The following is a 26,620-nucleotide window of genomic DNA, read 5'->3' as shown; positions in this document are numbered from 1 at the left end:
CTTAGATAATATAATTATCTTCACTAGGACTTTTAATTAAGAAAAGAAGCACCTAGTATAGGTAGTCTCTTAGCTCGTAGACGCTAGATTGCCTATAGATATTCTTAAATCTAACTTCATAACGATAGGCGTTAAATTCCTTAGGCTTATTATTACTACTAATGATATTAAAATAGACCTAGATAAAGTTAGCGCTACTTAAGACTAGAAGCTTTTTTGATCTCTAAAAGATATATAAGCCTTTTTAGGTTTTACTAACTTCTACCGCTAACTTATATATAGTTACTTAGATATTACTAAACCTTTAACGTATCTTACTAAGGGAGACCTTAAGCTATTTAAGATAACTAAAGAAGCTAAGTGCTCTTTCCTTACACTAAAAGTCGCCTTTTATAGTAACGTAGTGCTCGTCTACTTTAACCCTAACCTAAAGACTATTATAGAAACTAACGCGTCTAAGTATATATACGTAGTAGTGCTCTCCTAGGTTTAGCTAGATAGATTAGTTTAGCTAGTCGCCTATCTTTTAAAGAAGATGTCGCCTATAGAGTGTAATTACGAGATATGTTGGAAGGCCTTGTACGATCGTACGGTGAATAACAGTAACCAAGGTAATCTTGTGTATTGGTATTCTGGTGTATAATGATTCTACGAATGTAGGGGCTACGAAGGTATACATAACGTTGGGTCCGAGTTAGGCTAAAGTAGGATCGAGGCGGTTTATTAGGCCTTATTAGGCGACACACCGTGTGTATACTAACACTAGCAATCTTTTCTTGTTGTAACGACTAATATAAGGAAAAATAGGTCTTCTAAAAAGAACACAATAAGAGGGATTCTAAATAGGCATATGTGCCTACTCCGTAGGTCGCTGCACAGATCCCTCTACTTAGATTAACAGCTTATTGCTTTCGATGAAACGTTCTAACGCGCGATTTGGTGTTGCTTTCGTGAATGCGTCTGCGGGGTTGTCTTCTCCGTTAATCTAGCGGATCTTAGTAATCTCGCGACGCTCGTATGACTGCCGAAGCGCTATAATGTTAATTATCAGTTGCTTCTCAGCAGTTGTTCTGAGTTTAACAAGGCATTTATATAAGGAGTATAAATCTGTACACACAATAAGTAGGATTAGTAGTAGACCTAGGCATCTTATAATTATCTTAAGGGTTGTTAGAATAGCGATAGCGATATCGACACCGCTAACTATACTGTACGTTTCTAAGGCAAGAACGCTCTAGGTAACGCGTTTGCATTTGGTCGAACTCTAATAGATTACGTTACCACTAATATTAAACGTGCTGTCTTGTCAACTCGACTTATTTGCAAGGATAAGTAGGTACCCTAGCTATAAGCTAAGGTCTTAGTTATTTGCGAAGGATCCGTCTGTGAACACTACCAGCTTTGCTATATTGAGGTCGAGAGGGACGTATTATAGGCCTTATTGTATACTCTTAGATTGCCACTACAGCCAGCGGTTAAGCTTCACGTATTCTATGTCCTTAGGTTGTTGTATTTGCGCAGCCGCGGAAAGATCGAACAATGCTTTAGGTTAGCATATCGACGCAATGTACGCGCTACGCGCACGCTGCTCTATATACTTCTGTACTTAGTTTACTGCCTTTAGATTAATAATTTCGATCTTAGCACCTTGTCCTTTCTGCGTAAGTAGAATTGTTACGAACCTAAGGAGAGGACACAGTGCAAGATATGAAGGGCAGAAGGATGGAGACCTTGTCGGAATCCCTTCTCAGACAAAGGCGTACAAAGGTGTACAAGGACCAATGACGTAAGCCTGCCCCGCATCCCACAAAGCTTGGCGGAACGCCACCATGGGACATGTCACGTGTGTCCCAAGGAATCCCACGATGTACCACGATGTCCCACGCATGGGACAGTGTAGGACAACGTAGGACGTATAGGACATAGGACATTCGTTAGTATATAACAATAGGCAATGAGCCCTTACGGTTCATTGTGTTCAACTTCGAAATCTAAGGATTAGTACCTGATTCTCAACTCCCCGTATATTACATCGATCTACCAATCGTGCTATACACCCTCGTGTCCATCGCATCACTCTATCCCCGAGAACCAACCCAAGATCATCTTCGGACGACCTTCACAAGAATCGTGTCTCCGCACAACGTTAGAGTACATCTATTAAACTCGAGTGATACTTCTTTAGACAGTCTCTCCTTAGGCTTAGCTCGAAAATTGGCTTTCTAGAGCGCAGCGTCTTCTACACTAGAGAATACAGGCGTCTTAATTGCGAGAGTATTGTCTGTCTGCAGGCCTACTATTCTAAACGCTTCCTGTCTCCCGTTCGTGATTAGGAGGCACGGGTTATACGTTAATATAGCCATATCAAGCTCCTTATAGTAGTGTCCTTAGTACGTAGTAAACTAGTAGACTCCTGCTTCCGCGATTCTATAGAGTGGCGTAATTACGCGAATAATTATTCCCTTAGGATACTTTGTTATAAGCTCCTTTAGGAGGTGCGCTAAAACTGTGCGGAATAGCTCTATTTATGCCTATAGGTACGCTTGCGTGATATCTCGTAGTTCTACAACTATGCCCTTATTAAGTAATACAGGCGCTAGGGCTAGAATTAGGCGCTAGCTGGCTCGTTAGATAGTTGGCGACTGCGTTAGGATCTCGTGTTTGCCCTCGTTATTGTAACCTTAAACAACGAGGCGTGATTTCTCGTACGGGACTATAGTCTTGCCTTTAACTTCGCGGACTATGCGCGATTTAAAGATACAATACCCGCTGTGTAGAGTTAGGTTAAATAGCTTAAAACTAAATACTTTACGGCTGACGAGGTCGTTAATCTCCTTCTAATCGGATGCTTCGAATAGAGCGCCTAGGACGTTAATCACGCCGTCATTGCGTAGCTTGACGGCCAGGGCGTAATCGTCCTCCTCCTTCTTCGACAAGTACTGCAACTTAGGCTTGTTCTTTAATCTAGGTAGGCGGCCCCGCTTACGCAGCTAAGCCGCTTAGGTGGCTTCCGCCGGTGGTACTAGTAGTGGCGGTTTATTAGCAATCGCTTCGTCTATAGTCGGAAATCTACCTGTGCCTTAATCTGCGCTGTCTATCGCTGTAGTTAGATCGCGATAGTACAGTTTTACGACAGTGGATTAGAACGTCGTTGGGCCGTTAATTATGTCTATAGTAACATCGTGGTCCTTTATATCGATAACTCTATACGGCCCTTACTATCTATTCTTCTTGCGCTATACTATCACCTCACTCTAAAGAGACAGTGATAGTACCCCGTCTATAGTAGGCCCGTTCCTAGTACTAAGTGCGTTGCTCACCGCATGTTCCGCTGCAGCCTTCCGCAGCGCCCTCATCGCTTTCTAGATTGCCTCCGCGCGATAGGTTATCGAGGGAGATAGTGGTGAATCCATGGATATCTAGGGGTATGCACCAAAGACGAGCAGCGTAGGTACGAGCCTGTCTAGGCCTGCGGTGTTGTTAACGGCCTTGACTGCTATCTACAACACTGCGGCGTCGCTAGTGCTAGTGTTAAGCTTTGTCCTTAGGATCTCGTACGCGCGTCTAAGCAGTGCGTAGTATCTTTCTACCTTGCTAATAGACTAATAGGTCTCGGTTAGCACTTGTTTATGTGTAATTCCTATGATCTTCGCCTCTAATCTAAATTCGACTAACGCAAAGTTAGTGCTAGCGTCGTAGGTAACGATATCTAGCGGCCCTTAGTATGTATTAATCTAGAGCAGGCGGAGTGCTTCCTAGGTGTCTTTCGCGCTTATAGATGGTAGAAATCGCGCGCCGTTAAATGTTGTAGCCGAATCGATTACGTGAAGTACTAGTTTCCTACTTAGGTACATTACATCTACGAGGATCTTGAAGTTAAATTCCTAATTATCTTTTAGCCTAAACTTAAATCGGCGCGGCGCTAGATTATGCGCTTAGTAGTAATAATAGAACGTTTAGATCTCTTAGAGCAGCCGTTTATCCACGTCTTCGTGTCCTGCGCGTTTAAGCAATCGTATCAGCCGTTCGACGGCTAGATACCTAAACCTCTAGTGTAAGCGTCGGAGCTTAGTCTCTGTAAGGAATACGCGCGCGCGCTCTGCCTTACTTAGGTGGAACCACGGGTGTCCCTATTTGCGAATTACTAGAAAGGTAGCTTTTCCTTGTACTAGCTAGTCCGTAGTATTATTAAAGTACACGTAGAGCTAGTCTATGTCTTTTAGACAGAGGAGAAATAGGGTAGGTGCGTTTAAGACCTTAAATTTAATCTTTCTAATCTATGTCGATACATGTGCAGTTCTAATTAAAGTAGTAACACTTCCTTTGCTAAATTATATAGATACGTTTCTAGTAGTAGACGTATCTAGAGTTATAGTAGGGTCCTTAGTTTAGAGCGCTAGGAACTGCTCCTTTCTAGCTATCGATACATTTAAGGCACTAGTGTTAGGAAGAATGCCTTAGTACGTAATTCGCGAGTATTGATCCTTAATAAGGAACTGCGTTGCGGGCGTAATAGGCTCCTTACGCCTGTAGACGTCTTCTTTAGTCACGTAGTGCAAAAAGGCCTAATCTGTGAGGTACTTAACTGCTAGTCTTTAGTCTTCATCATCTTCGTCTTGCTCCTCTAGGAAGAACTAGTCGACTTCTTCCCTCTTGTACGCGACAAGAAATGTGCTAAACTCTATTTACTCTCCTATAATCGCGCAGTGTGTAATGTACTGTGCTTTTAAACGTTTTCTTTCTTTAAGCGTGTAGTTTATAGACTAATAGCCTGTCTTGCTATATACGTAATATTTCTTGTTAATTTGTGTGTTAACTCTAGAACGGTGCTAAAGCCCACCGCGTCCGCGGATGAATCCGCTGTGTCTACCGCAAGGGTTGTAATTCCCTCGTAATCTCCTAGAGCTGTTGCTGTTGTTGTACTAGCGATCTAAGTAGTACTAGCTATCTATATCCGCCTTTGTGAAGTTAACAGAGATAGTTATAGCGAGTAAGTTTTTAATTAACGATCGCAGATCTCTAAACAGAACCTCGCATTCTAGAGACGGCTTGTAGAGTGCTATCTTAAGCTCCTTTACGCCTTAGCATGCTGTAATTATAGTTTTTCGGAGCGCGTATTCTCCTATGTACTGCTGTCTAAGTGCTCTTTAACATAATTAGAGCTTATCTAATATAATGTTAAGGACCTTGTAGAAGTTCTTTTTAGGGTTCTCCCTGTGGACTTTAATAAACGATGTTGTCGTCTAGTCCGCGTAGTAATAGCCGTGGTTAACGTCTATGTCGAAGTGGTTCTTAAGCTTTGTGTAGGTAGTTAAGAATGTATCTATCTGCTAATCGACGAAGTGGAGGTAATACTCCTCTGCGCGGCCGTCGAGAATCCGTGGAAAGACTGCATAAAACTAACCTAGCTTATTGTCTACGTAATAATAGATACTATAGAAGATCTTCAATTTATCGTCTAGGAGGTCGTACGGCTTTCCCGTATACTTTTTGTCTTAGTCCTATATTTTCACGAAGACATTAATCGTCTTAGGATCTAGTTTCTTATTACTAAACTCGATTAGTGGAACTACCTTATACGGGTCTGTTTCACTAGAGGGCACAATTAGGGGAACGCTCGGTCCCTTCAGACGTTGCGGGTATGCTAGTGTATACTCGCGGAATCGGTCGAAGTTATCATACAGTCGGGTGACAGAAAGAAAGAGACTTTTTAAAATTTACCTTTTTCTAAGCTCTATATCTAAAGAACTAGACTAGCTAGACTAATAAATTTTAGTTCTCTAGAAAGCTAAGAACATTTTTTTTAAGATGGGTTACTAAAAAGGATGCTAAGTAAGCTTACGTCTGAGTAACTCTAGTAGTGTTTAAGAGTAGAAAAAAGTAAGCTACAAATCTAAGTATAACTTTTTATCTACAGTATCCTTTTAGCTAAAACTCTTATATGCTATTTATTACGTATAGATCTATACAATGTTCAAATTAGAAGTTATTCTACTTGTGTTTGCAAGAGTAAGGCTAAAAAGAAGTTTTTAAAGCTTTTTTTATATTAAAGTAGCCAAAGCTAGTTACTAGTACTTAGTATACCAACCTCTAGCTGCTTTTACTGCTAGATAACGCCTAGGTAAAGACCTAATACAGTTATCTATTACCTCTTGCGGTAATTGCTCCCACTCTTCTAGAATTGCTTGTTTAAACAATTCTACTGCCTTAGTACTCTTACCTATGCCTAAAGAGGCACTAGGCCTTTTTGCTAGCTTATTCTTAAGTAAGCTCCAAACGTTTTCTATAGGATTTAGATCTGGGCTATAGGCCGGATGCTCGAAAAGAGGAACTTTATTCCTGGAGAACCAAGAGATAACTGCTGGCGTTTTATGGATCTTGGCGTTATCCTGCTGAAATTTCCAACCTAAATAGAATTAATTATTAAATTTAAGAATAAAAAGAAAAACTTAAAAAGTATCAAGAAATTCAAAAGATATAGTCTTTTAAAGTAAGAAAGAAAGACTTCTTACTTACCTCTTTTAAATAGAGGTTTAACAATAGGTACAAGTACTTCTCGTATATAACGTGTATTTGTAAATGTTCTAGAGTCCTGTAGAGATCTAGTTATGTGTAACTTAGATCTTCCACCTATCCAGATAGCTCCCCAAACACCTATCGAGATATCGCGGGCTATATCTCTGTTAGTAAGTTAGATAAAAATGTACTAAACTCCTAGAAAAATACTAGATTTTTCAAAGAATATTTTAGCTTATTTAGATATTTTTTAAACTCACTTGAGTTGGTTGTTTGGACCTGTTCCTTTCCAAGTCGCTTATTTCTTCTCTTTCTAACGTATTCTTGCCTAGCACCATACCCACGCTGTATAGAAGACTCGTCAGAAAATATAACTTTGCTAAAGTTTATATTTTTAAGAATTTTAAGTGTCTTCTTAGCGTAATTCTTGCGGTTAGTAGCTTTTTCTGCGTTTAAAAGCTGCTTCTTTCTAGCTAGAGATTTTGAGTATTTCTCTGCTTTCAATAAGCGTTGTAGGCTTCTAGTAGAGAAATCTAGATTATTCTCTACTAGAATACGCCTATTTGTCTTCTTAGGACTTCTTTCTAGGTCTCTATTAACTACTCGAGTAGTTCGTTTAGAGACCTTAGTAGGGCGGCCTAGTTTAGGCGTAGAAAGAGGTAGAATAGGACTTTTCTTCCTCTTAATACGTTGTAAAGTATTATAAATAGACTTATAAGGCTTTTCTAGTATAGTACTAATAGTACTAGTAGATTTTTTTTGCAAAGATAGAGTATAAACTTCTTTTTCGAATTTAGAAAGCTCTCGAGACATAGAGAGATAATAGAGATGAGAAAATTTGGAAGTAGAAAGAGAAAGATATATAGAATAACACTAGTAGATTATTACGTAATTCTAGCGTACTTTTTTAGCGTACTTTTCTTTATTCTTCGTTTTTAAAATTAACTAGATAAGAAAGTTTAGAAAGAGATTTGCTTATGTAATGCTTATATAAGCTAGTATCTTAGGAACTTTTTTTAGAAATTTTCATACGCTCAGTAAAAAGTTATACCTAACTCTCTTCTAGCTCTTTTTGAACTCTACTTTTACTGCCTTAGATTAGCTTTATTTTGCCTACTAAGTATATCTTATAGTAACCTTACCTAACGAGAAGGTTCTTAACTTTCTAAAAAATCAAGATGTATTAGTCTAGGTAGTCTAGTTCTTTAGATATAGAGCTTAGAAAAAGTTAACTTTTAAAAAGTCTCTTTCTTTTTGTCACCCGACTGTAGGTAAGAGGAGGTTGCTAACTTTAGACGCGCTAATAGGCTAGCTACAGTGCGGATTTAGTTGTCTCTATAGGCTAGCTTTAGATTAGTTAGTTTTAGGCTTTCTTAATCGTTTTTGCTAGCTAGTCCTAAATCTGTTGTTCTTCCTTAACGGTCTCCTGTCGTCCTTGCACACGGGCGTAGGTCTAGTCTTAATCGCGGGTTTGCCGACTGTCTACGTCTCGGCCTCTTGTCCTTACAGGCGTTTAGGTTCGGCTCTAGGCCTAGCTTAATAATCTCCTATCTATAGACTATACTAATCCTTCACTGCGTTATTGCTGTAGTGCCCGCTCTTGTAACATATGCGCAGCTAATCGTGTGTCAAACACAGCCGACTAGAATACGTCCTAAGGCTATTCTAGGTACTCCTCTATGCGTAATAACCTAGCTAGAGACTCACTAGGTGCCATATTAATACGGCTAGTATACACTCCCTTAAAGCGGAGGATCCGCTTTACTTCCTTTGTGTATATTAGCTGGGCACGTAAGAATATTACCTCTGTCTATCCTTTAAAGTCCTAACGGAACTCCTAGAAGAGTTCTTTATCTGCTGTTAGTCGATCTGTATAGTCCGCAATCGCACGCGCAATATACGTTAATGCTGTAGTAATCCCTACCTTATTGTCTAGAGCTTCAACGTTGTCCTCCTACATCTCTAGATTAATATAATGCTATTCTCTTAGTTTTATATTTATAGTCCCTAGTAGCGCCTCTAGTGTGGGTACCACTCTTCTACTACTGCTCGCTATTCCTATTGCTAGTGTCCTAGCTACTAGTGCTCTTTCTAATAATATTCTCTCTCCTGCTATTGTGTTCTTGTTAACGCTTATTGCGCTAGCTGCGTTCGCTAGGGATACGTTAGTGGTCGTAGGTTGTACACGGGTTAAATCTTAACTAGTCGGTTAGCGCGTGTATAGACGGCGTCTTAGAACGCTTCTAATACGGCTGTAATAGTCGGTCGCTAGCCACGAACGACGCCTAATATAGCTAACAGTGAGCTTAGTATAGATAACTTCGCCTTGCTAATATAGGTAATCTAGGGAACGCGCGGGGTAAAGAATCTATCTCTTCTTAACCTAACTATCTGTGACTGCTATGCAATTACTAATTAGTGTTAGAAGGCCTTATACGATCGTACGGTGAATAACAGTAACTAAGGTAATTTTGTGTATTAGTATTCTGGTGTATGATGATTCTACGAATGTGGGGGCTACGAAGGTATACATAACGTTGGGTCCGAGTTAGGCCGAAGTAGGATCGAGGCGGTACATTGGGCCTCATTAGGCGACACACCGTGTGTATGCCGACAAGATATATAATAAGGAGCTCCTCGCTATAGTCTACGCCTTTAAGGAATAGAGGCTAGAACTTATAAGAGTTTCTAAGGTAGTAGAAGTGCTAATAGACTATTATAGGCTTAAATACTTTGACTCTAAACGTAATCTTAATCGTTAATAAGCCTACTAGGCTAAGTTCTTAAAGGAATTTGACTTTTATATATAATACTGCCCTAGTAAATAAGGTACTAAGCCTAATAGCCTTACCCGCTAAATAGGAGACTTACTAGACTTAGTTATAGACGACTTAGTCTAGCACTAATACTAAACTATCTTAAGTTCTAACTAATAGAGCGGTAGCTATACTGCTGTACGCCTCGCTAGAGTATGTCTAGGCGATAATTCTTATAACCTAGGCTCTATCCTTACACTAATATAAGAGAGCGGCGAAGGCGCTTTACTATCTACCTCTATAATATTAGTAGGGTTAGACTACTTCTTCCTAAAGGGCACCTATAACCTATATAACGATATTAAAGGAGCTAATAATCGCCCCCTTAACGATGTCCTCTTAGAGCTCTACCTTAGCGACCTACGCCTACGCAATATAAAGATAGCCCTCGCTTCTAATAACCGCTGTATCCTATATTACCTTATAGTAGAAGTAATAATAATACTGTAGTTAAGTCCTTAGTAGAGGAGTTTAGCTTTATCGCAAGCGAGCGGCGGCTACAATGCTACTACTATATACTTAACCTAAGTGCACAATTAGTAACTTAGGGCAAAGACCGTAGCGCGTATAAGAATAAAGCCGCACATCTTAAGAAAGAGAAGAAGTACATAGATAAGTAGTGTAAATACAGTCCTATTAGCGTCCTCTTTGACGTAATTGCGTCTATCTACACGCCTTAAACTCAACAACTACTAGAGCGCCTATAGCGCGAGGAGGCAGAGTCTCTAAGTGTTACACCATATATCTAGCAGCTTGTGAAGCCTATTAAGACACGCTAGAATAGCTATTTCAACACGTTTGTCCGCGCAGCTAAGCTACACGGCCCTATCGATAGCTATATTAAGTGTAAACTTAAGGAGCATAGTACTATAACAGCAACCTCACGACGCTAGAAGAATTATAAGCAGTTCCCTATTGCCTAGCTATGATTATATATACGCGAAGGGGGTTTAAGCGGCAAGGACTAGGCAATAATAATAGAATATATTTAACTCCTTAAGCTATTTACTAAAGCTACAAGGCTACTTAAAGATCGAAGCTAACACGGCTGGCACAGCGCTATATAGGAAGTTCTAGTAACATTTAAGTAGCTTCTTAACTAGCTTAAGGCTCTTAAAGACCGCCTTAAGGATGTATGTAAGGGTCTCACATAGGTCAGGTATTTGAAACTGTGTTGAATTACAAAGTAATTGCAGTGCAGAGCTTGTAAGAAGCTCTGCGCGGAATATATCTAAGTGGGGGTGTGCATGGGCCACCAAACAGGTGGCTCGTGCGCGAACATCAAAACAACGCTAAGGCATCTGGCAGGTGGCCTGTGCGGGGCAACGGCCCAAAACCATCACAATGTAAATTACGGAGATCTAGACGCGCCTAAAGATTATCTTATTATAAACGTTAACCTTGCGCATTGTAAGCTTGCTAAGTACTACGCAAAATTCGATAACGCGCCTATCTACTACACTGCTATAATACTACACCCGCACTACAAACACTACCTCTTAGCGCTCTAGAAGGTGCCTAACACCTATGTTACTGCCTGTAACGGTGTCCACTATCGCGACGGCTAGCTTAATAATAACTACTAGGCATTCCTGCGCATATAGTAGGGGCGGAAGGACTCTATAGCTACTTTAGCTTACACTATAAAGCCGCCGCGTAAGAAGCCCTAGCTAGGGATTTTAACGTCGCGATTAGCTTTTCTATAGTCATTAATTAAGTAAAGCACATAGTAGTTAGAGGCAAGCCTTGCTAAGGATAAGTATAAAATATAGAAGCGGCAACTAGCGTTAGCTAAGGAGGATTAGCTATCTCTTAATCTGCTTCTATACTAGGAGTTAGTTACTAGATAGTTCACTATACTCTTAAAGTTTACTCTCAACGTCCTAATAATACTAGCAGCAGCGGCAGACTGTAAGCGGACTTTTAGCGAGCTTAGCGACATGTTAGGCACCTAGAGACTCTATATAAAGCTAGAGCTTATTTTAGCTTTGCAGAGCTTAAAGAGCTAGAAGAGGCTTAGTATATAGCTAATAACTACCTTAGCTTCTAGGCTAGCGCGCACACTATTAGAGGAAGAAATCTTAAAAGTATAGGAGCATTTATCTCAGTTCGACGTTAGGTAACTTAGTTCAGTCAGTCTAGTCAGTCCGTAGGCCGCGGCGACGTCAGTTCAGTCACTCAGTTTTAGTTTAATTGAAAAGTCTTAGCAGTCAGTCCAGTCCAGTTCAGTGACCTCAGGACGTCAATTCAGTCAGTCCAGAGAGCTCCGGACTGACTGAACTGACTGATAGCAACTCTGGGAGCATGACCATGTCGCGTTCACCCGGACCATAGCTCATGAGCTTCTCCAGCCTTCTGCAAAGGGTGTCAAGGAGGTTTCCTCCGATGATGGTGGCGCTCTCCGTGGAAAGAATGCCTATCCACTTCATTCCGTCAATGATGCGCTCTCCTTCAGCCTCGTCGGCGAAGCGCGCAACTTGCTTGATGCGGGAGATGAGAGAGCTAATGCCGTATAAGCAAGAGATATTCCAATATGGAAGGTGGGACTTACTTTGCGTCCGTGCCAGATGCAGCAATCCCAGTTTGCTGCATCTCCGCCCACGTCATGCCGTCCTTCAGCCAATCCTTCTTGTCCCGGTCAAGCCAACCCAGATTAGCCAACGCTTGCACGAAGGCTGGGTTTCCTTTGTATCGGAGCGAACCGCGGATGACTGTATGAGCTTCCGGAATACCATAGAAGTCTCGGGATGGCACTGAGTCGCGGTTAGGATAAGCCACGAAGTCATAGCCGTCCATGACGTAGTAAGATGTTGCCGACATCATGAGGTTCTCGGAAGAGATCTCCTGCACTTTGTTGTCCCTAAGGAATCGTGCAGAATTGCACTGCGAAAGAAGCGCACCTCGCGGAGACCACGAGAACTTGAAGCCAAGGGGATTGTCGACGCATTCTGGGTCGGGAAGCCCGCCACAGTATAAATAGAATTCGAGAACTTTACCGCCCTTTTCGTGAACATCGTCGATCTTCTTAATAGCATAGAGGTGGTCTACGCCGGGGTCTACGCCAACTTCATTCAAGACAGTGATGCCGGCCTTCTTGGCGTCTTCGTCAAGTTTCCGTATGGCATCTGAGATGTAACTTGTCGTAACGACTTGTGTGCTACCCTTGAGGGCGGCCTTGATGACTGTTGAATGGTGTATGTAAGGGATGAGTGAGATGACCACGTCATGTGCCGCTACTTGCTCTTCGAGAGCCGCTTCAGAGGCAACATCCAGAGCGATGGCAGTAGTACGAGGAAAGTCAGCAGCGAGCTTCTGAGCCGATTCTAGCGTTCGACATGCTGCAGCGTATTATTAACTACGATATGTAGATGATATCACACAAGCTTACCAACAGTAAGGTTGTTGATCGGGTTGCGAGACAGATATTCCAGGCATGGTGGTGCCACCATGCCACTTCCAAGTACAAGGATTTTCTTGCTAGCGTTAGCCATCGTTTATTGATGGGAATGATGGTGTTGAGAATTGAGTAGGTACTGCTGATGTGGAAGGCAAGATGATAAAAGAACTCAGATCGATGAAGGTAATCCCTTCCGAAGATCATGGATCTGTTGCCCCTTCTTTGCCAAACTCCGAGTTGACTCCGCTGTCCGTCAACTGGTTCTCTCCATTTGGTTTGTTCAGTACCCTTTACATCATCTCAACAGCTCCGATTGGCCAACACATCCCATGCATGTGATGATGAGAGTCATAGTTGGTTGAAATGAGCTCTGGATTGCAGTCACTCCGGATGTGTTCCGAGCTGCATTCCCAGCTTCAAGCCGAAGTGGATTATGTACCTATACCCATATATACAGCAGTGATTCTTACTGACCTAGAGGACCAAGTTATTGATCCAAGCGTGATACCGTAGTTTCTCTGTTCCTGTCTCATGCTGCAACAGCAGCAGCTACCGGCGCCGCGATCCTGGTGATCTGATCACCGGCCCTTACTACACCAAGACTCTCGGGATCTTTCACTGCTCTTTCACCCGTTCGTTTCCAAACCTCGACTTCTTGACCGCCCCTGAGAATCGCTACGCGCATAGTCGAAAGCAGGTTGTGCGCCGCATTCGAATGCTCATACACACCGCCGTTGAATATCGCAGTCGCATCCTTTCCGATTGCAGACTTGATGAGTGCCTTGCCGCCTGGGTGATCCGCAACAAAAGGTGAGACATCGTGGATTACTCCGGCAATAGCGACTAAAGCTGCTCCATTAGCGGAGGCCTGAGTTTGGAAGTCATCCCAGGAGATGACAGGAAGCTGGGCTAGCGGAGCACCCCAGTCAAGCCCCGATCGCTTCTTGTCGAGAGCCTTTTGTTGCTGCTGCAGACGGCCTTTTTCGATTTCGTTGAACCGAAATGTCTTTAGATCGTAGGCCAGCGGAAAGAATGGTATCTTTGAAAAGGCCCAGATGAGCCATTTGGTAGGGTCGTACTGGTACCAGACAATTGCATTGCCTATCTTTATTAGCCAGAGACTAGGAGCGTTTTGTGTAGAAGCTTACGATAGTCACTGGGAAACTCGTGGTGGAAGTTGTGATACCCTTCTCCCATTGTTACCAGAGCAGTTAGAACATGGTCCCTTGGGCTCCTTCGATCGTCGAATGGTTGCTCGCCAATCCAATGTGCGAGACTGTTCACACAAAAGGTAGCCTGCTGAACCAAACAAGCCCTTATGATTCCTGCATACACCAATCCGCCCCACCAATCTCCCCATCCCAATCCGGCCACAAGAGCAGGAAAGATCCAGGCGGCCAGGGGAAGAATCAAGGTATAGTGACGGTGTTGGAATACGATAATGGGATCGCTATCGAGATCCGAAATATTCGTTCGTCCCTTGTTCTTTGGATCCTCGTTTGTTACCAGCCAGCCGATATGTGAGAATAAAAGACCCCGCATTACAGAGTACGGATCTTTCATTGTATCCGTCCATCGATGGTGAGCGCGGTGTTTAGCGCTCCACCATCGAATCGAGCCTTGGATCGCTCCAGCTCCCACGAATGCCAGGAATAACCGTAGAGGAAGCGCGGCAGAGTAGCACCGATGGCTCCATAATCTATGATATCCGCCTGTGATACCAAATGCGGTCATACCATAGTAGAGAATCGTCCACAAGAGGGTCGGTCGAGTGAGGGTTGTATTCCGCGCCAGACAGAGACCGTATATTGGTATAAGCACAACAAGCGTGGTGTTAAGCCAATCTATGTGCCTGTACCAATTCTTCCATGTGAAGGGTTGTTGTGAGATGTGAGGTTCCTTTGGTTGTGCGGGCATGGCGGCATCTGAGCGGATTGAGGCGACCATGGAGGGCAATGGTCTCTATCTGACAAGCAAAGAAGCAAGCGATTGAGCGATTGGAGAGTCGGACATGTATATTCTTTTGACACGAACTCCAGCCTTGTATATGTACCGACACTACATTTGATCCGGAAGATACCGAATGCACCAAGGACTCTCGGTCGGACAATGGTGCGTTCACGGCGAGACTAAATGCTCCGCCCCGGGTACCACGGACTTTCTGTAAACTATAGAGGCCCATTGTGATTGGTTGCAGGGGCGGCAAGCATGGGATTCATGCAGTTCACAGTGCCCGGTGTAGTTAGTAGACATGCAGGAACATGGCGTTTTATCGGCTTCGCGGATTTCGGTGACGAGATGGTCGAGCATGCAGAGTCAAAGATGCACGTGGCGGGGGACTTCATCCCACCTTTTTTTCTTCGTTATCCGCGCCATTCTCCCCTAGCATAATGGTTCTCACTGCGCATAGGTTGCAATAACGAAGCGCCCGGTTGATATTCGTATTCTAACTCTTTCCCCCATGCAAGAGGTTTTGGCAGCGTATTTAGTGGGGCGTCTACAGTAGTGTGTGGAGGCAACGCTCCTCAACACTTGAGGGTATTCAAGTAGTACGATACTGTTTGCATGACACATTTGATAGCGTTCAATTGTCATGGATTCGTTACTTCTCGTCGGATTTGAAGGGCTAGCTTCTTTCGATGCATATTTGCGAGGGTGTTTGGGTAGTCTTAGGCGTGCCGGTTGGTGGCTGCACGTTAGAACGGAGGATGACGCGTGGCTAGTGCTAGCGCAGAAGTAATGTAGGTCTAGTCTATACCAGGATCCCGCATTCTACGATACTGACAGATGGTTTTTTTAGGAAAGATAACCTCAGCCCTGTACTAGGCAGAAAGCAGTCGTGGGATTCAGCAACTCTCACACGTAGCTCAATGCAAATCATAGTTTGGAATGGTATATCCAATCGTGGTTCTTAACTGGCATACTGTAGCCTACTTCTTCGAAGGGACTTCTTCCCACTGTACACCAACCCACTCTTCGACGTACCCTACCTCACCTTCTGGGACATCGTTGGGCTTGCAGTCCTTACTACACACGGCCATGATGATAGTACCCCACTCCATACCATCGATGCTCATCTCTTCCGCCTCCAACTCAGTAATGGCGTGTGGTGTCAGCTGGACTTCGAACACTCTATCAGCGCCGCAAGTTTGGCAACGAGGGTAGCCTGACCCACTCCTCGAGCCTACGGTTGTGACGTTTGAATTTGATGAAGCGCCGTTCTCTGAGTGAGGCCCTAGGAGCTTGCCGACAGCGTCTTTGTCGCTATATAAGAGCGGCTTGCCCTTGAATTCGTAGCGCAGAACTTGCTCGGCGTTCTCGCCTACGCGATCTGCAAACTTCTGGAATGTCCTGTCCATGGATGACTCAAAGACTTCCTTGTCTTCTTTCCCTCCACCACTCCCGCCACCTTCGGTATCGATATCCATGCGCGCATTCGCTGGTATTGAGGGCGTTGATGGAGCGTCTAGTGTCTCATATTCGGCATCGAGGTGGTAGTGCGGGAATGGCGTAGGGAAGGCCGAGTCGGCTGGCCATGGCTCGTAGGGACGAGGTGGTTGTTGTTCGGAGGGTGACGGGGCGGCTATGCGGGCTTTGGCAGCAAATGTCTCTGGGAGAGTCGTAGAAGCCTCATCTTCCTTCTTTTCTGGCTGCGTGATCTGGACAGCAGGCGCAGGTGTCGCGGCACCAAATGGGTTCGTGCTGCCTGACTGCGAGAATGGATTTGCGCCGTTCGGCTTGGATGCGAAGGGGTTTGAAAAGGGGTTTGCTGGGATGGACGCGCTTCCTCCATTCTTGACGCCAAACAGTGACTCGCCTATCTTGGGTTGTGGCTTTTCCTCCTGCTTGACTTCCTTTTTCTCCACCTTCTTCGCAGGGGCCGACTTGGCGGCGCCCTTTGCGATGCGCACACCACGGATTCCCCTGACACTGCCCTCCTTCCGCCTGCAAGTCTTGCGCCGACACGTCCAGATGTACAAGCGCCGCTCGTGACCTAGAAAGTGGTCGGGCAGGTCGCCGTTGAGTTCGAGGAGCAGACTAAGCAGGCCATGACACACTTTACATTTGGCCAATGCGCCAGAAGGAGCCGTCTTGTCGTCTATCCAATTCTACAAAGTCTTAGTGACAGTCTTTGACTGCAATTCGCACTATACGCACCGGAGCGCCTCCAACGTGGGAAATGGCGTCGCCCGTGGCATCCTTGGTCGCGTAGCCTAGCAGGACGTTCGTCTCGGTATAGTCATCTCTCCCATCCGAGGAATCACTATCATAAGGCGCCATGGTGTGAATCTAACTCGGTGCAAATACTCGGTGTATATATTCTCGCGCTGATTCTTTGGCGGGGTCTAACTTTTTTGAAAATGACGCGGGGCGGGTTAGTGCATGGCCAGTGCACCAGCTCGCACTGAGCGAATTTGACCAAGCCCTCAACACCAACTCCTCGTCGCTCATCCACACAACCACCATGGGCGTCCCTTTTGACTTCGCGCCTGAGCGGCCCGATCACATGCAGCAGATCCTCGATGGACTGGATCGCTACAACCCGGAGACGACGGGCGTCTTCCAGGACTATGTCATGCAGCAATGCGAAAGCCAGACATATGACTGCTACGCCAACCTCGCCCTCCTGAAGCTGTACGTCAACCTCCCTTTCTTCCTGCAAAGCTACACGATGAAGAAACAACCACAACGTTTCCTATTACCCGAGGGATGGGGCTTGAATCACTCCGCCCGCTGAAGTTTATTATTAGCTCTATCTGACAGCTTTCACTACCACTACTCTTGTACCCCAGCATCTTTGGTACCTCTCACTAACCGCGAGAATCTAGCTACCAATTCAACCCCCACCTTGCCCGTGATGAGACAATCACCAACATCCTCGTCAAGGCTCTTACCGTCTTCCCGAGCCCCGACTTCTCCCTGGGTCTCTCGCTCCTTCCCCCACACGTCCTAGCTCCTTTGTCATCCTCACTACACAACCCAGCAGCTGGCGATGCGCCGCTATCCGAAGCTGTCCAGAAGCTCAACGAGCTGAGAAATCTGCTCGAAGGCGCTGACTACGCCACCTTCTGGTCAACGCTCGACTCTGATGACCTGTACGCCGACTTGATTGCCGACGTATCAGGCTTCGAGGAGCTTATGCGCGTGCGCATTGCTGCTACTGTCAGCCAGGCTGTGCGTGAGGTCGACCGAAGCATCCTCGAGTCATGGTTGAACCTCTCGGGAAGCGAATTTGACCACTTTGTTGGAAGCGTGTGCGGATGGAACGTTGATGGTGCTAAGATCAAGGTACCCATTAACAAGGACAACGAGGCTAAGGGCACCGTTGTCCGGGAAAACGTCAAGTTTGATCGTAAGTTTGTCGTAGTCGTATGCCGATTGGCTGCTAACAATCATTCTAGAATTTGCAAGGGTTATCAAGAGGGCGTACGAACAGCCTGCATGAGCGGTATGATTTACAGTACGACGACATGAGGCTACGGTATGCACGGATGGCGTTTGAGGAGGACACTACAATTGCATCAGTATGCGACAGAAGCGTACAGTCAGCCTTCGACAGCAACGCAGGTTGATTTCGACGGTTCACTATATACCCCAAAAGTACGCCGCTATGAGCAGGGGCCTTGGAGTAGACATGCTTCTTGAGCCTATAAAGATCCAATCATATCAATCCGACAAAACATTCTCCCATCTGCTGTAACTCTGTTGTGTCCCGCGAAAATACCAATTAGGTCTGACAATCCCTAATCGCAGCATTCACGAACTAACAACGATCCCTGATGCGTCGTCCCTGTCGACGTCTCGCCCAGACTGCTGCTTGTGAAATAGTCCGCTTTGCAACCACATTTGTCTCGTTGCTTTAAGTGGTGCCAAGGAACCAGCAACGGCCCCGTGAATCTCGCTTGCGTTTGCGCCACCGTCGACCCTACCAACCGTCCATCCGACGTCGATGTAGAGTCGGACGTCCAGCAGTATATAAAGGAGTGGCTCGGTGCTTTAGCTGCTTTGGTTCAGAGTTTGGCCCCTACAAGCTCGACCCTGTCTAACATGGCCACAGACTGGAGCGTGCTTTCTTGTGGTCATGTTGTATTCGTGTGCGTTTGGTCGGGGAACTTTGACAGCCAGGACACATGAAGTTGTTTGTAGTCATCTTCCCCTCTTACTTTTATCTGTTCCTGCTTTCCCTTCTTATTTCACCTCCATTCTTTTCTCACTTTTACCCTCCTCCCCTGTCAGGCGTTCTAGGAGTCCAAGTTTCTTTCTTTTTTCCATTTGGCACGTGGGGTACTCCATTTCCTTGACTCACTACCCTGTCTCGTCTCTCACCTGACCCGCACCCCGACGCTTTTTCGTGTCCACGGGGGAGGGTTTTCTTTTGGTATTACCGCATTAGAGTCCGGCGCTGGGAAGTAAAGGCAAAAAGGACCCACGTGGCCGCCACTAGACTATCTTAAATCGACGACGGCGGAGACCACGTTACTTGGACTAGTGACCTTTCAAGTCTCACTTGATAGCTCCATTTCACTTAGCAGGACCCTTGCTATAGCATCCCTGCTTTACGGGCGCCTGAAATCGTCATCATCTCCGACCTGTTTATCGACTTGCTTTATTGCATTAATTCTCCGCGATACCACATACCCGGGTAGCCACTGCTAAAGGCGAAGGATCAATTCGATAAAAAGCTTGAAACAAACTTCAACGACCGACACCGACCCTGGGACGAGGAAACGACACACAACTACATCATCAGCAACAAACCTCCAACCACATACCAAACATGATCTTCTCACAAACCCCCACCACGCTCATCCTCTCAATCCTCACGGCCTCTACCTTCACCCACGCCCTCCCAACAACAACATATCCACCACACCCCCTCTGCAAAAACACCCTCACAAATCCATCCTTCGCCACCGGCTCTCTCACCCCTTGGCTCGACATGGTAACCGGATCCTGGTCCATGCGCGGCATCACAACCACTTCCTCCAACTCCTCAGGTCCATACATATACACGGCCCACTCAAACAGCACCACGGTTACCGCCACACTCGCCCTCTCGCAGTCTTACATCACCATCCCCGCCGACTCAACAACAACGACGGTAGAGTGCTACGCCTACGTCCGCTCAGACAGACCAACCGGCCAGACGCGCGTGCAAGTTTTTCTGGATGCGCTGAGTTGTGGTGAGGCTGTGGCTTTGGGTCCAGGAGAGGGGAGAGAGTGGACGAGGGTTGGGGGGAGGGTTGCTGTGGGTGAGGGGGATAAGGTGGTGGGTCATACGGTTGCGGTTAGTGTGCAGGGGGATGGGGTTGTGGGAGGTGCGGGGTGGAGTGTTGATTTGAAAGAAGTTGGTGTTGGTGTTGGGGAGGGTTGTTGAGGGGGGCGTTCTTGGGAACTTGGGAACTGGACAGGACTGGACTGGACTGAACCAGGGTTATTTGCATGTATTTGGGAACGGTTTCAGCTACCCATAGGAGCTGTGGGATGGAGTTTGTGGCATAATGATCTTATCAAGATTTCATAGAAAAGATAGTCTCTTAATCACTAAATCTGTAATTCTCCACTTTACTTCACAATCAACTCAAAAAATTCTTCAAAGCGTAATCAGGCTCGCTAGCCTTGGAGATCTATTCAGATTGACTTGATGAGAACCCAGTATATGTACGCAACGCCGAACAATCCCCGCTATACTCCCTCTCGTTAACCAACAAGAACGTGTGCCAAGCGTGTCAGATGATGATGATGATGATGCCAAACGAAGGTGCCCTGTACCGTACTCGTTGCCCAGCTATTCAAAATGTAATGTAATGGATATCGTAGTGAAAGTCCCCGTTCGTGCTCTCAGTTCGCCTGGATATGCAATTTCTAGTAAATTCAAAGGGCAATGCGATCAAAAGGCTGCGTATTCGTCGTTGGGTGGAAGCTTGTAGTTCTCCGTGTGCAGTCCCTTGAGCGCCTCCTCGCCGTCCTTGGTGAGGTCTGGTTTGCCCACGGGGGTAACGGCACCGGTGAAGAAGCGTGGCTTCCATTCCTTATCCGCTGCCTTGCGCTCGGCCGCCTTTGCCCTTTGCTTCTCCTCGATTTCCGTCTTGAGCGTGGTGGCAACCCCGTATTGTTTGCCTACTATGGCATTCGTCACGCCGTCCCAGAACTTGAGCGATTCGTTGGGAAGCTGCTCCTCAAGTGGCGGGACGATCTTGGGGATGGGGTCAAGCGGATTGAGATCGATGATAAGGTTCTTCTCCTGAACAGGCGTTAGTTTGGCCCTTTATGCCAGCGTTCGGGTACTTACAGGGACCTTGGTGTAGGGCTTGCTGCCCAGAGTGTAGTAGACCTTGTCTTGCCAGTTGCCTTCTATTCGCGCAAGGACATCCTTTTCAGGCACATCCTTGATCTTCATTACCGTATCCTTGCTGGGGTCGTATTTGAAGATGACTCCCATAACCTTGTTTTGCGATCGGCCGAGCCAGCCCTCCTCCTGGTACTCTAGAATCGTCTTCAGCCCAGTCTTTGGGCAGGTGATGAAGCAGCTATCCGCAACGGACACATTGAGGGAGCCTATAGGGGTTGTCAGTAAAATGCACCTGCTATCTTTATCTTTGCTGGTCGGCTCATACCTCGGAGAATGCCCCCCAGGTACGCGGCTGGATGTGTGAGCTGGTACTCCTCGTTATCTCGGTTCTTCAGGTTGATGAAGATGCCCAAGTTGTGCGCTCCAGCCACAACGCGCACGCTTGTACCCGTAAACCTTGCGCTAAGCTGATCATAGCCTCGTGCGCTGATACCCTTCTCGGGGCAGTCGACGTAAAAGGCAGAAACGGGAGGGTGGTGCGACGTCTGCTCGGTGAGGTACGAGACGGTGACAGTCTTGCCATCGCCCTTGACGCTGTTGGCGGCGCTCGAGGGTGCCGATTTGGGCGTCTTGAGCGTGGGGTGGGTATCTTCGATTTTCCAATTACACTGGTAGGTTGGTTAGCAGACAACTCTCATAGGCATCAGAAAAACACGTACCCTGAAGAACTCGCCCAGTGTGGAGTTGTAGGGCTTGCATGGCTTTCCCTTGACGTATTTCTGCGCCACGTTAGCTATGCCACTCATGTCGGTGTATGTGTACCGCATACCAGGTCCTTGGTAAACCAGAAGCGCAGGGTTCCGAGCATGCGCCCCAAATCATCGTCTGAATCTCCGATGCTGCGCGAGTCAGTATGAAGTCCTGGAAGCGTGGCTTGGGCTGTTCTGACCTGATGAAGGTGTCCGGTCGGTCTAGGTAGTGCCAGTACTCTGTTATCCGTCAGAACCATGCTTCAACCACAGCAAAAGCATCCAACAACGTACCCAAATTCGGTCTCGGCTCGAGGAGTTGGGCGGGGAGGGAGAATCGGACGGCAGCGAGATCGGAAACGCCAATGAATCTGCATAGAGAGGCCGAGTTAGCAGTTGCGCCTCAATGTCTTTGGTGTGGCGGTGCCGCCTGCAGCTATAGAAGGGCAGTACTACGTTACCTCCTCAGTATGCCCAGAAACGTCTTGAACTTTGAGCTGTCATCGGGCGCCTTCTCCGCTACCGCAGCGTTCAAGGGAGTCGCCGCCCGTGAGTTATCCCGCGAGTTGATGACCGAGGAAGGCGCGGAGCCAGTTGGGCCCTTTTCAGGAACAGGGTCCGCCATGTAGGGCAAACGAGAGCTGTCTTGTTTGTTGCAATATAGAGTAGAAGGGAGAGCGCGAAGCTGAATCCGGTGACTGATGAATAGTGTCGTCAAGTGTCGAGCCGGTGTGCTTTTCGAGTCACTTGGCGCATGCGCTGCTGCACTGACGTAGCGCCGTGGATAGCTTTCAGTTCACCTGGCCCGTGAGAGTGGCGGCGGGGTAGTCGAGTTGAGAAGAGAACAAGAAACAAGACCACAAAGCTACAGACGGCAGCATGCACATGCGACTCCAAACCACGGTTATCTTCAATCATGCCCATTCTACGGGTTGCGCTTTCTCCCCTCTAGCGTGCCACTATCATACTGTACATGTTTCTCGCGTCTGCTGCAAGTCCGAACGCGCAATAGGAGCATGCATTGACTGGTCGGTCGTGCAGCCCTTGATTGGGTCCAGTCTCGCCGCCCGCCCAAACCCCTACCATGTTTCACACCCGTCCAAAGCTTGCTTCAAACCGCATGAGACGTAAGAGAGCTCGTGATGGAGTCGCGATAACTATTCGACCTACACCACCGGAAACCATAATCTCCATGTGACCTCGCCCTTGCGCCCATGTCCGTACGTGACAACGCCCAAGTGCGAGACACCAGGGTCAGGCCCTAGTCGCCGTCATCGGCAATACTCAATACTATACAAATCATTGCCCACCGCCTACGCCTACACCTTCAGACACCGCCCCTGCTGCCACTCCTCCGTCAGTTGTAATCCCGCCAAACACCCACTTCACATGCCTGGGGCGTGTCGACATAGATCTCGACATCGTACCACTCCTCCACAGGACCCCCAGCGCTAGTCAACCTGTCCAGAACTAGCCAGACTTCTCCCTGCATGCCCAGCTTCGGATCGATGTTAACGCTCTCGGACCGAACCATGGCAGAATCGGCGTAAGATCCGCCTTCGCTAGCGGTAATGAACTTGCGATCCGGGCCTCGACCAATCTCAACACAGAGCCGTAGCGGACTCCGGGCTAGCTTGTCCGTATCCGTTGCCCGAGGGCTAGTTGCCTTCATGAAGCGGGCAATGATGGTATACGAAGCCAGCCGCATGAGCCGCAGCGGCGCTGCCACTTTGTTGATGCTTGGACTGAAGCATGCCGGCGCTAGCTTCATCAAAAGCAACCCCGCCCCCTCGCGCGGAATTTGCTTCAGCTCCATGTCGCTGGTGCTATCCACTCGAAGTTTGTAGCCGCCAGTGAGTCCAGATTCAAACAATGAACAGATGAGCGTGTAAGATCCCGCCTGGACGTCCTTGATTTCTGCATAGACACATCCACTTCGATGATTGCCAGAGTCTCCAAATACATCTCGGCTCTGGAGTCGATACAGTCTCTTACCGTGGCCAATGGCAAGTTTTACATGCAAAGGGTGTTCGTGATCTGTACCCGTCAATAGAATCGCTAGCGAGCCCTGTTCACGCATGATGAGTGAGTACTGAGGGTTGTCAAAGTACCTTGCCGAGTCAGTACTACCACCCGCCGTTTGCCTTGTCCACGCTCCCTCTTCCAGCTTTTGTATGGGGAATCGCTGCTTTGCCGGCTCCAGTGTGATTGGCGTGTTGGCGAAAGCAGACAAGGTGAAAGAGTAGAGAGATGAAGGCAACTCGTCCTGATCAATCACTACAGTGTAGCTTGATTTGGCCTTTGCATTATCGCGGAGGAGGCACTGTGGAGTTGTGACATAGTCGCTGGACTCTAGGTAGGTATCCTTGACGTAGAGTCGATCTCCCTGTCCGTTGCAGATGTATATGCTCATGTAACCCTTTGGGGTCTCTTCGTGGGTGTGGAATTGACTCTCAGGGAGCATGACGCCACCGTCGACTGTATCGGACTCTTTCTTGGTAGGCGCCGGTGCGTCCTGGAAGTGGCGGCTTAGAAGAAACCACACCGGACCCGCTTCTTTACAGGTAAAGGCAAATTGAGGATGCTCGAAAATGCATGCACCTGGTGCTGGTGCTCCGACGTTCCACTGAAAATGAATGTCCTGCCGATATTGGAACAATCCCGGATTCCAGTTCAGATACAGGCCCTCAAAGTGCTGTATGACTTGCTCCAGTCCGATCCAGAATGTTGTTGGGTGCGGTCGCTCAGGAGTCGGAATGCTGTCCTTGTGGTAACACTCGAGGCTGTTATTGGGCTCCCGGTCCGATACAGACGCATCCATGGCTGCCACAGCCGATGGGCGAGGTCCACGCCAGCCTTTACCTTCTACCCATGGGTTCTTGACAAGTAACAGCCGGTCGGGGCCTACCTCCCTCATGTCCAATACGGCATAACTGTGTTGGGCTTCTAGACCAACTTCCTGCTCTTGTTTGCTCGACATCTTTCCGGTGCCTGCAGTGACAAGGACATCTCCATACATGAAAGCGTTGTAGATGCGTTTCCACAGCTGATCGGGAACAGTGTCGGTCCTAGAGACGTTAGTACCATCCAAAGCACCTGCGAACATCACTTACTCTTGCAAGAAGACTTGCTCTGGAATCCAGCCAGTCATTGTGAACAGGTCACTACAGGAACTACTGCCTGGGAAGTCGTAGCCACCTCGAACTTTGAGGTAGGCTTTCTCTAGGAGTGGTGGCCATAGCAATGCTGGGTTACGGCGGTCGTGAACGTGAAGCAGCCGATAGGTGTTTGAGACGGGTAAGCGATCGTCGATGAGGACCTTCCTCCAGCAGCCATTGAAATAGAATCGCGCAATGTATTTGCCGTTGGAAGAGAGCACGGGCGTCTTTCTCTGCTTGTCGTATGGATACAGTTTATCCCGGATAATCTAGGGTCGTTAATTCTGAAAGTAGGAGCCATAGGATAAGTCATACCTGATCATGGCCGCGTTCTGCACGAGCAGCTCCAGCGCACAAACTTGTCACTACCGAGCAATCTGATGCTGCATCCTGTACAAGATCGAGGGCTCTCGGGCTAGACATCACGGGCCCAACACTGGCACTACCGTGGGGAATGAGGGAAGGTGGTGGAATGGCTTGTCTAGAAGGTAGCCAAGCCTGAAAGAACTGCTGCTGATACGGCGATAGAGTTAGCTCAGGTAGTTCACTGTAATTGTTAGCATACTTGCAAGCAATGTCCGGAACTTGTCAAACTCACATGAACGGGTGTGGGCCGTCTTGGCGTAGAAACTCGTCTGGTGATGGAACCCGGTCCCATGGCGGAAACTTGAAACCGTTGACCATCGAGGACCTTAGCAAGATAATCTGCTCCTTTTTGGTTAGAGTCCTGCTGGATACCGGCTCCCGTAACTTATGTATCTGGGTGTGGGGGGCGGACGAGGAACCATTAGCCAGGGATAGCAAATTGGGGGGATAGGTCGGCACAGACGGTGTCATGCCAGTGTTGACATTTTCAGTGCTATTGCCGGTTTGAGCACTCTGATGTTCTTCGTGAGATACATTAGCTGATGCCCTTGTTTTGTTGACAGAGAAAGGAGAGTCCGAAAGATCAAGCAGTGGCGAAGGTCGCTGTAGAGTTGGTGCACTGGACAAAGCATCAGAAAATGGGTATGCAGTGCTTGAAGGAGAGTCGTGACGAGACCAATTTGACGGGGTACTGCTATCGTGTACGGTCACTTCCGCAGCCCAGTGGCTGATGCGTTCATTTTGGGAACTGGGCGGCGGCGCATTTGGAGGTGTCCATTGCTCATTCTTCTTGATACTATCAGCATCGTTCATGGCTTCGATACACTGTGCGTGGAGTTGCGTCCTCTCGTTCGAGTTTGACGACAACTTCATGGCTTTCATGAGGCTTTCGGCTGCGCTTAGGGCCAAGTCTTGCGCTTCATCCTTGGTGGCGGCCGTTTTCAGCTGTGTGCGGTACTTCTGTGGTTGAGATTACTACATGCCGCAATGATGCTTTTGTTTACTGCGACCACAGGGTTCACTGTGAACATAACATACGCTTGCAGCGGCTTTGAGAGCCTCAAGCTCAGTAGCCCGGTCAGTCATTGTCGATGGCACGAGCCGTAAGGGTGTTGATGATATATCAGCAATACCAGAAGAAAGAAACGATGTTAGTTTTTTTAGGTCATGACGGTGCGTTAGAGTGCCCGTAGAAGGCGCAATGTGCTCATGGTGTTGTGGCTTGTAGCTGGAGGGCTAGCGCGGTGCACGGCCGCCTCTGCAAACGCCAGTCGCGACTGCCATCCCGATCAGGAGGAGGCAATTACGTAGGGAAGGCAGTTGAT

The 26,620-nt window shown here is 47.1% G+C and overlaps 7 protein-coding genes across 7 annotated transcripts; 2 read left to right on the top strand and 5 right to left on the bottom strand.

The window, feature by feature from the left end:
• Nucleotides 1–11,566: 11,566 nt before the first annotated feature.
• On the bottom strand, nucleotides 11,567–12,823 carry PtrM4_047610 (LYS9, Saccharopine dehydrogenase; the record flags this gene model as incomplete). The annotated part of the gene is made up of 3 exons (XM_001936591.1): nucleotides 11,567–11,834; nucleotides 11,884–12,670; nucleotides 12,721–12,823. The coding sequence occupies 3 exons, from the start codon at nucleotides 12,821–12,823 to the stop codon at nucleotides 11,567–11,569; spliced, it is 1,158 nt and encodes a 385-aa protein (XP_001936626.1).
• A 435-nt stretch (nucleotides 12,824–13,258) lies between these two features.
• PtrM4_047600 (uncharacterized protein) lies at nucleotides 13,259–13,926 on the bottom strand (the record flags this gene model as incomplete). The annotated part of the gene is made up of 2 exons (XM_001936590.2): nucleotides 13,259–13,830; nucleotides 13,878–13,926. The coding sequence occupies 2 exons, from the start codon at nucleotides 13,924–13,926 to the stop codon at nucleotides 13,259–13,261; spliced, it is 621 nt and encodes a 206-aa protein (XP_001936625.2).
• Nucleotides 13,927–15,659: 1,733 nt separating this feature from the next.
• PtrM4_047590 (PDCD2-C domain-containing protein) lies at nucleotides 15,660–17,010 on the bottom strand (the record flags this gene model as incomplete). The annotated part of the gene is made up of 2 exons (XM_001936589.1): nucleotides 15,660–16,838; nucleotides 16,888–17,010. 2 exons carry the CDS (start codon nucleotides 17,008–17,010, stop codon nucleotides 15,660–15,662), a joined length of 1,302 nt encoding a protein of 433 aa, XP_001936624.1.
• Nucleotides 17,011–17,194: 184 nt separating this feature from the next.
• PtrM4_047580 (eukaryotic translation initiation factor 3 subunit K) lies at nucleotides 17,195–18,175 on the top strand (the record flags this gene model as incomplete). Its single annotated transcript, XM_001936588.2, has 3 exons — nucleotides 17,195–17,364; nucleotides 17,559–18,082; nucleotides 18,132–18,175. The coding sequence occupies 3 exons, from the start codon at nucleotides 17,195–17,197 to the stop codon at nucleotides 18,173–18,175; spliced, it is 738 nt and encodes a 245-aa protein (XP_001936623.1).
• A 1,332-nt stretch (nucleotides 18,176–19,507) lies between these two features.
• PtrM4_047570 (uncharacterized protein) lies at nucleotides 19,508–20,107 on the top strand (the record flags this gene model as incomplete). Its single annotated transcript, XM_066104734.1, has 1 exon — nucleotides 19,508–20,107. The coding sequence occupies one exon, from the start codon at nucleotides 19,508–19,510 to the stop codon at nucleotides 20,105–20,107; it is 600 nt and encodes a 199-aa protein (XP_065959298.1).
• Nucleotides 20,108–20,620: 513 nt separating this feature from the next.
• On the bottom strand, nucleotides 20,621–22,396 carry PtrM4_047560 (oxysterol-binding protein; the record flags this gene model as incomplete). The annotated part of the gene is made up of 8 exons (XM_001936587.2): nucleotides 20,621–20,974; nucleotides 21,023–21,288; nucleotides 21,348–21,690; nucleotides 21,742–21,801; nucleotides 21,852–21,921; nucleotides 21,972–22,011; nucleotides 22,066–22,142; nucleotides 22,233–22,396. The coding sequence occupies 8 exons, from the start codon at nucleotides 22,394–22,396 to the stop codon at nucleotides 20,621–20,623; spliced, it is 1,374 nt and encodes a 457-aa protein (XP_001936622.2).
• A 732-nt stretch (nucleotides 22,397–23,128) lies between these two features.
• On the bottom strand, nucleotides 23,129–26,381 carry PtrM4_047550 (calpain protease palB-rim-13; the record flags this gene model as incomplete). The annotated part of the gene is made up of 5 exons (XM_001936586.1): nucleotides 23,129–24,839; nucleotides 24,885–25,198; nucleotides 25,245–25,476; nucleotides 25,528–26,255; nucleotides 26,334–26,381. The coding sequence occupies 5 exons, from the start codon at nucleotides 26,379–26,381 to the stop codon at nucleotides 23,129–23,131; spliced, it is 3,033 nt and encodes a 1,010-aa protein (XP_001936621.1).
• Nucleotides 26,382–26,620: the final 239 nt, after the last annotated feature.

The sequence above is a fragment of the Pyrenophora tritici-repentis genome, chromosome 10, assembly GCF_003171515.1.
Source record: "Pyrenophora tritici-repentis strain M4 chromosome 10, whole genome shotgun sequence".
Taxonomy (NCBI): domain Eukaryota; kingdom Fungi; phylum Ascomycota; class Dothideomycetes; order Pleosporales; family Pleosporaceae; genus Pyrenophora; species Pyrenophora tritici-repentis.
This window is presented reverse-complemented; position numbering and strand designations above follow the sequence as displayed.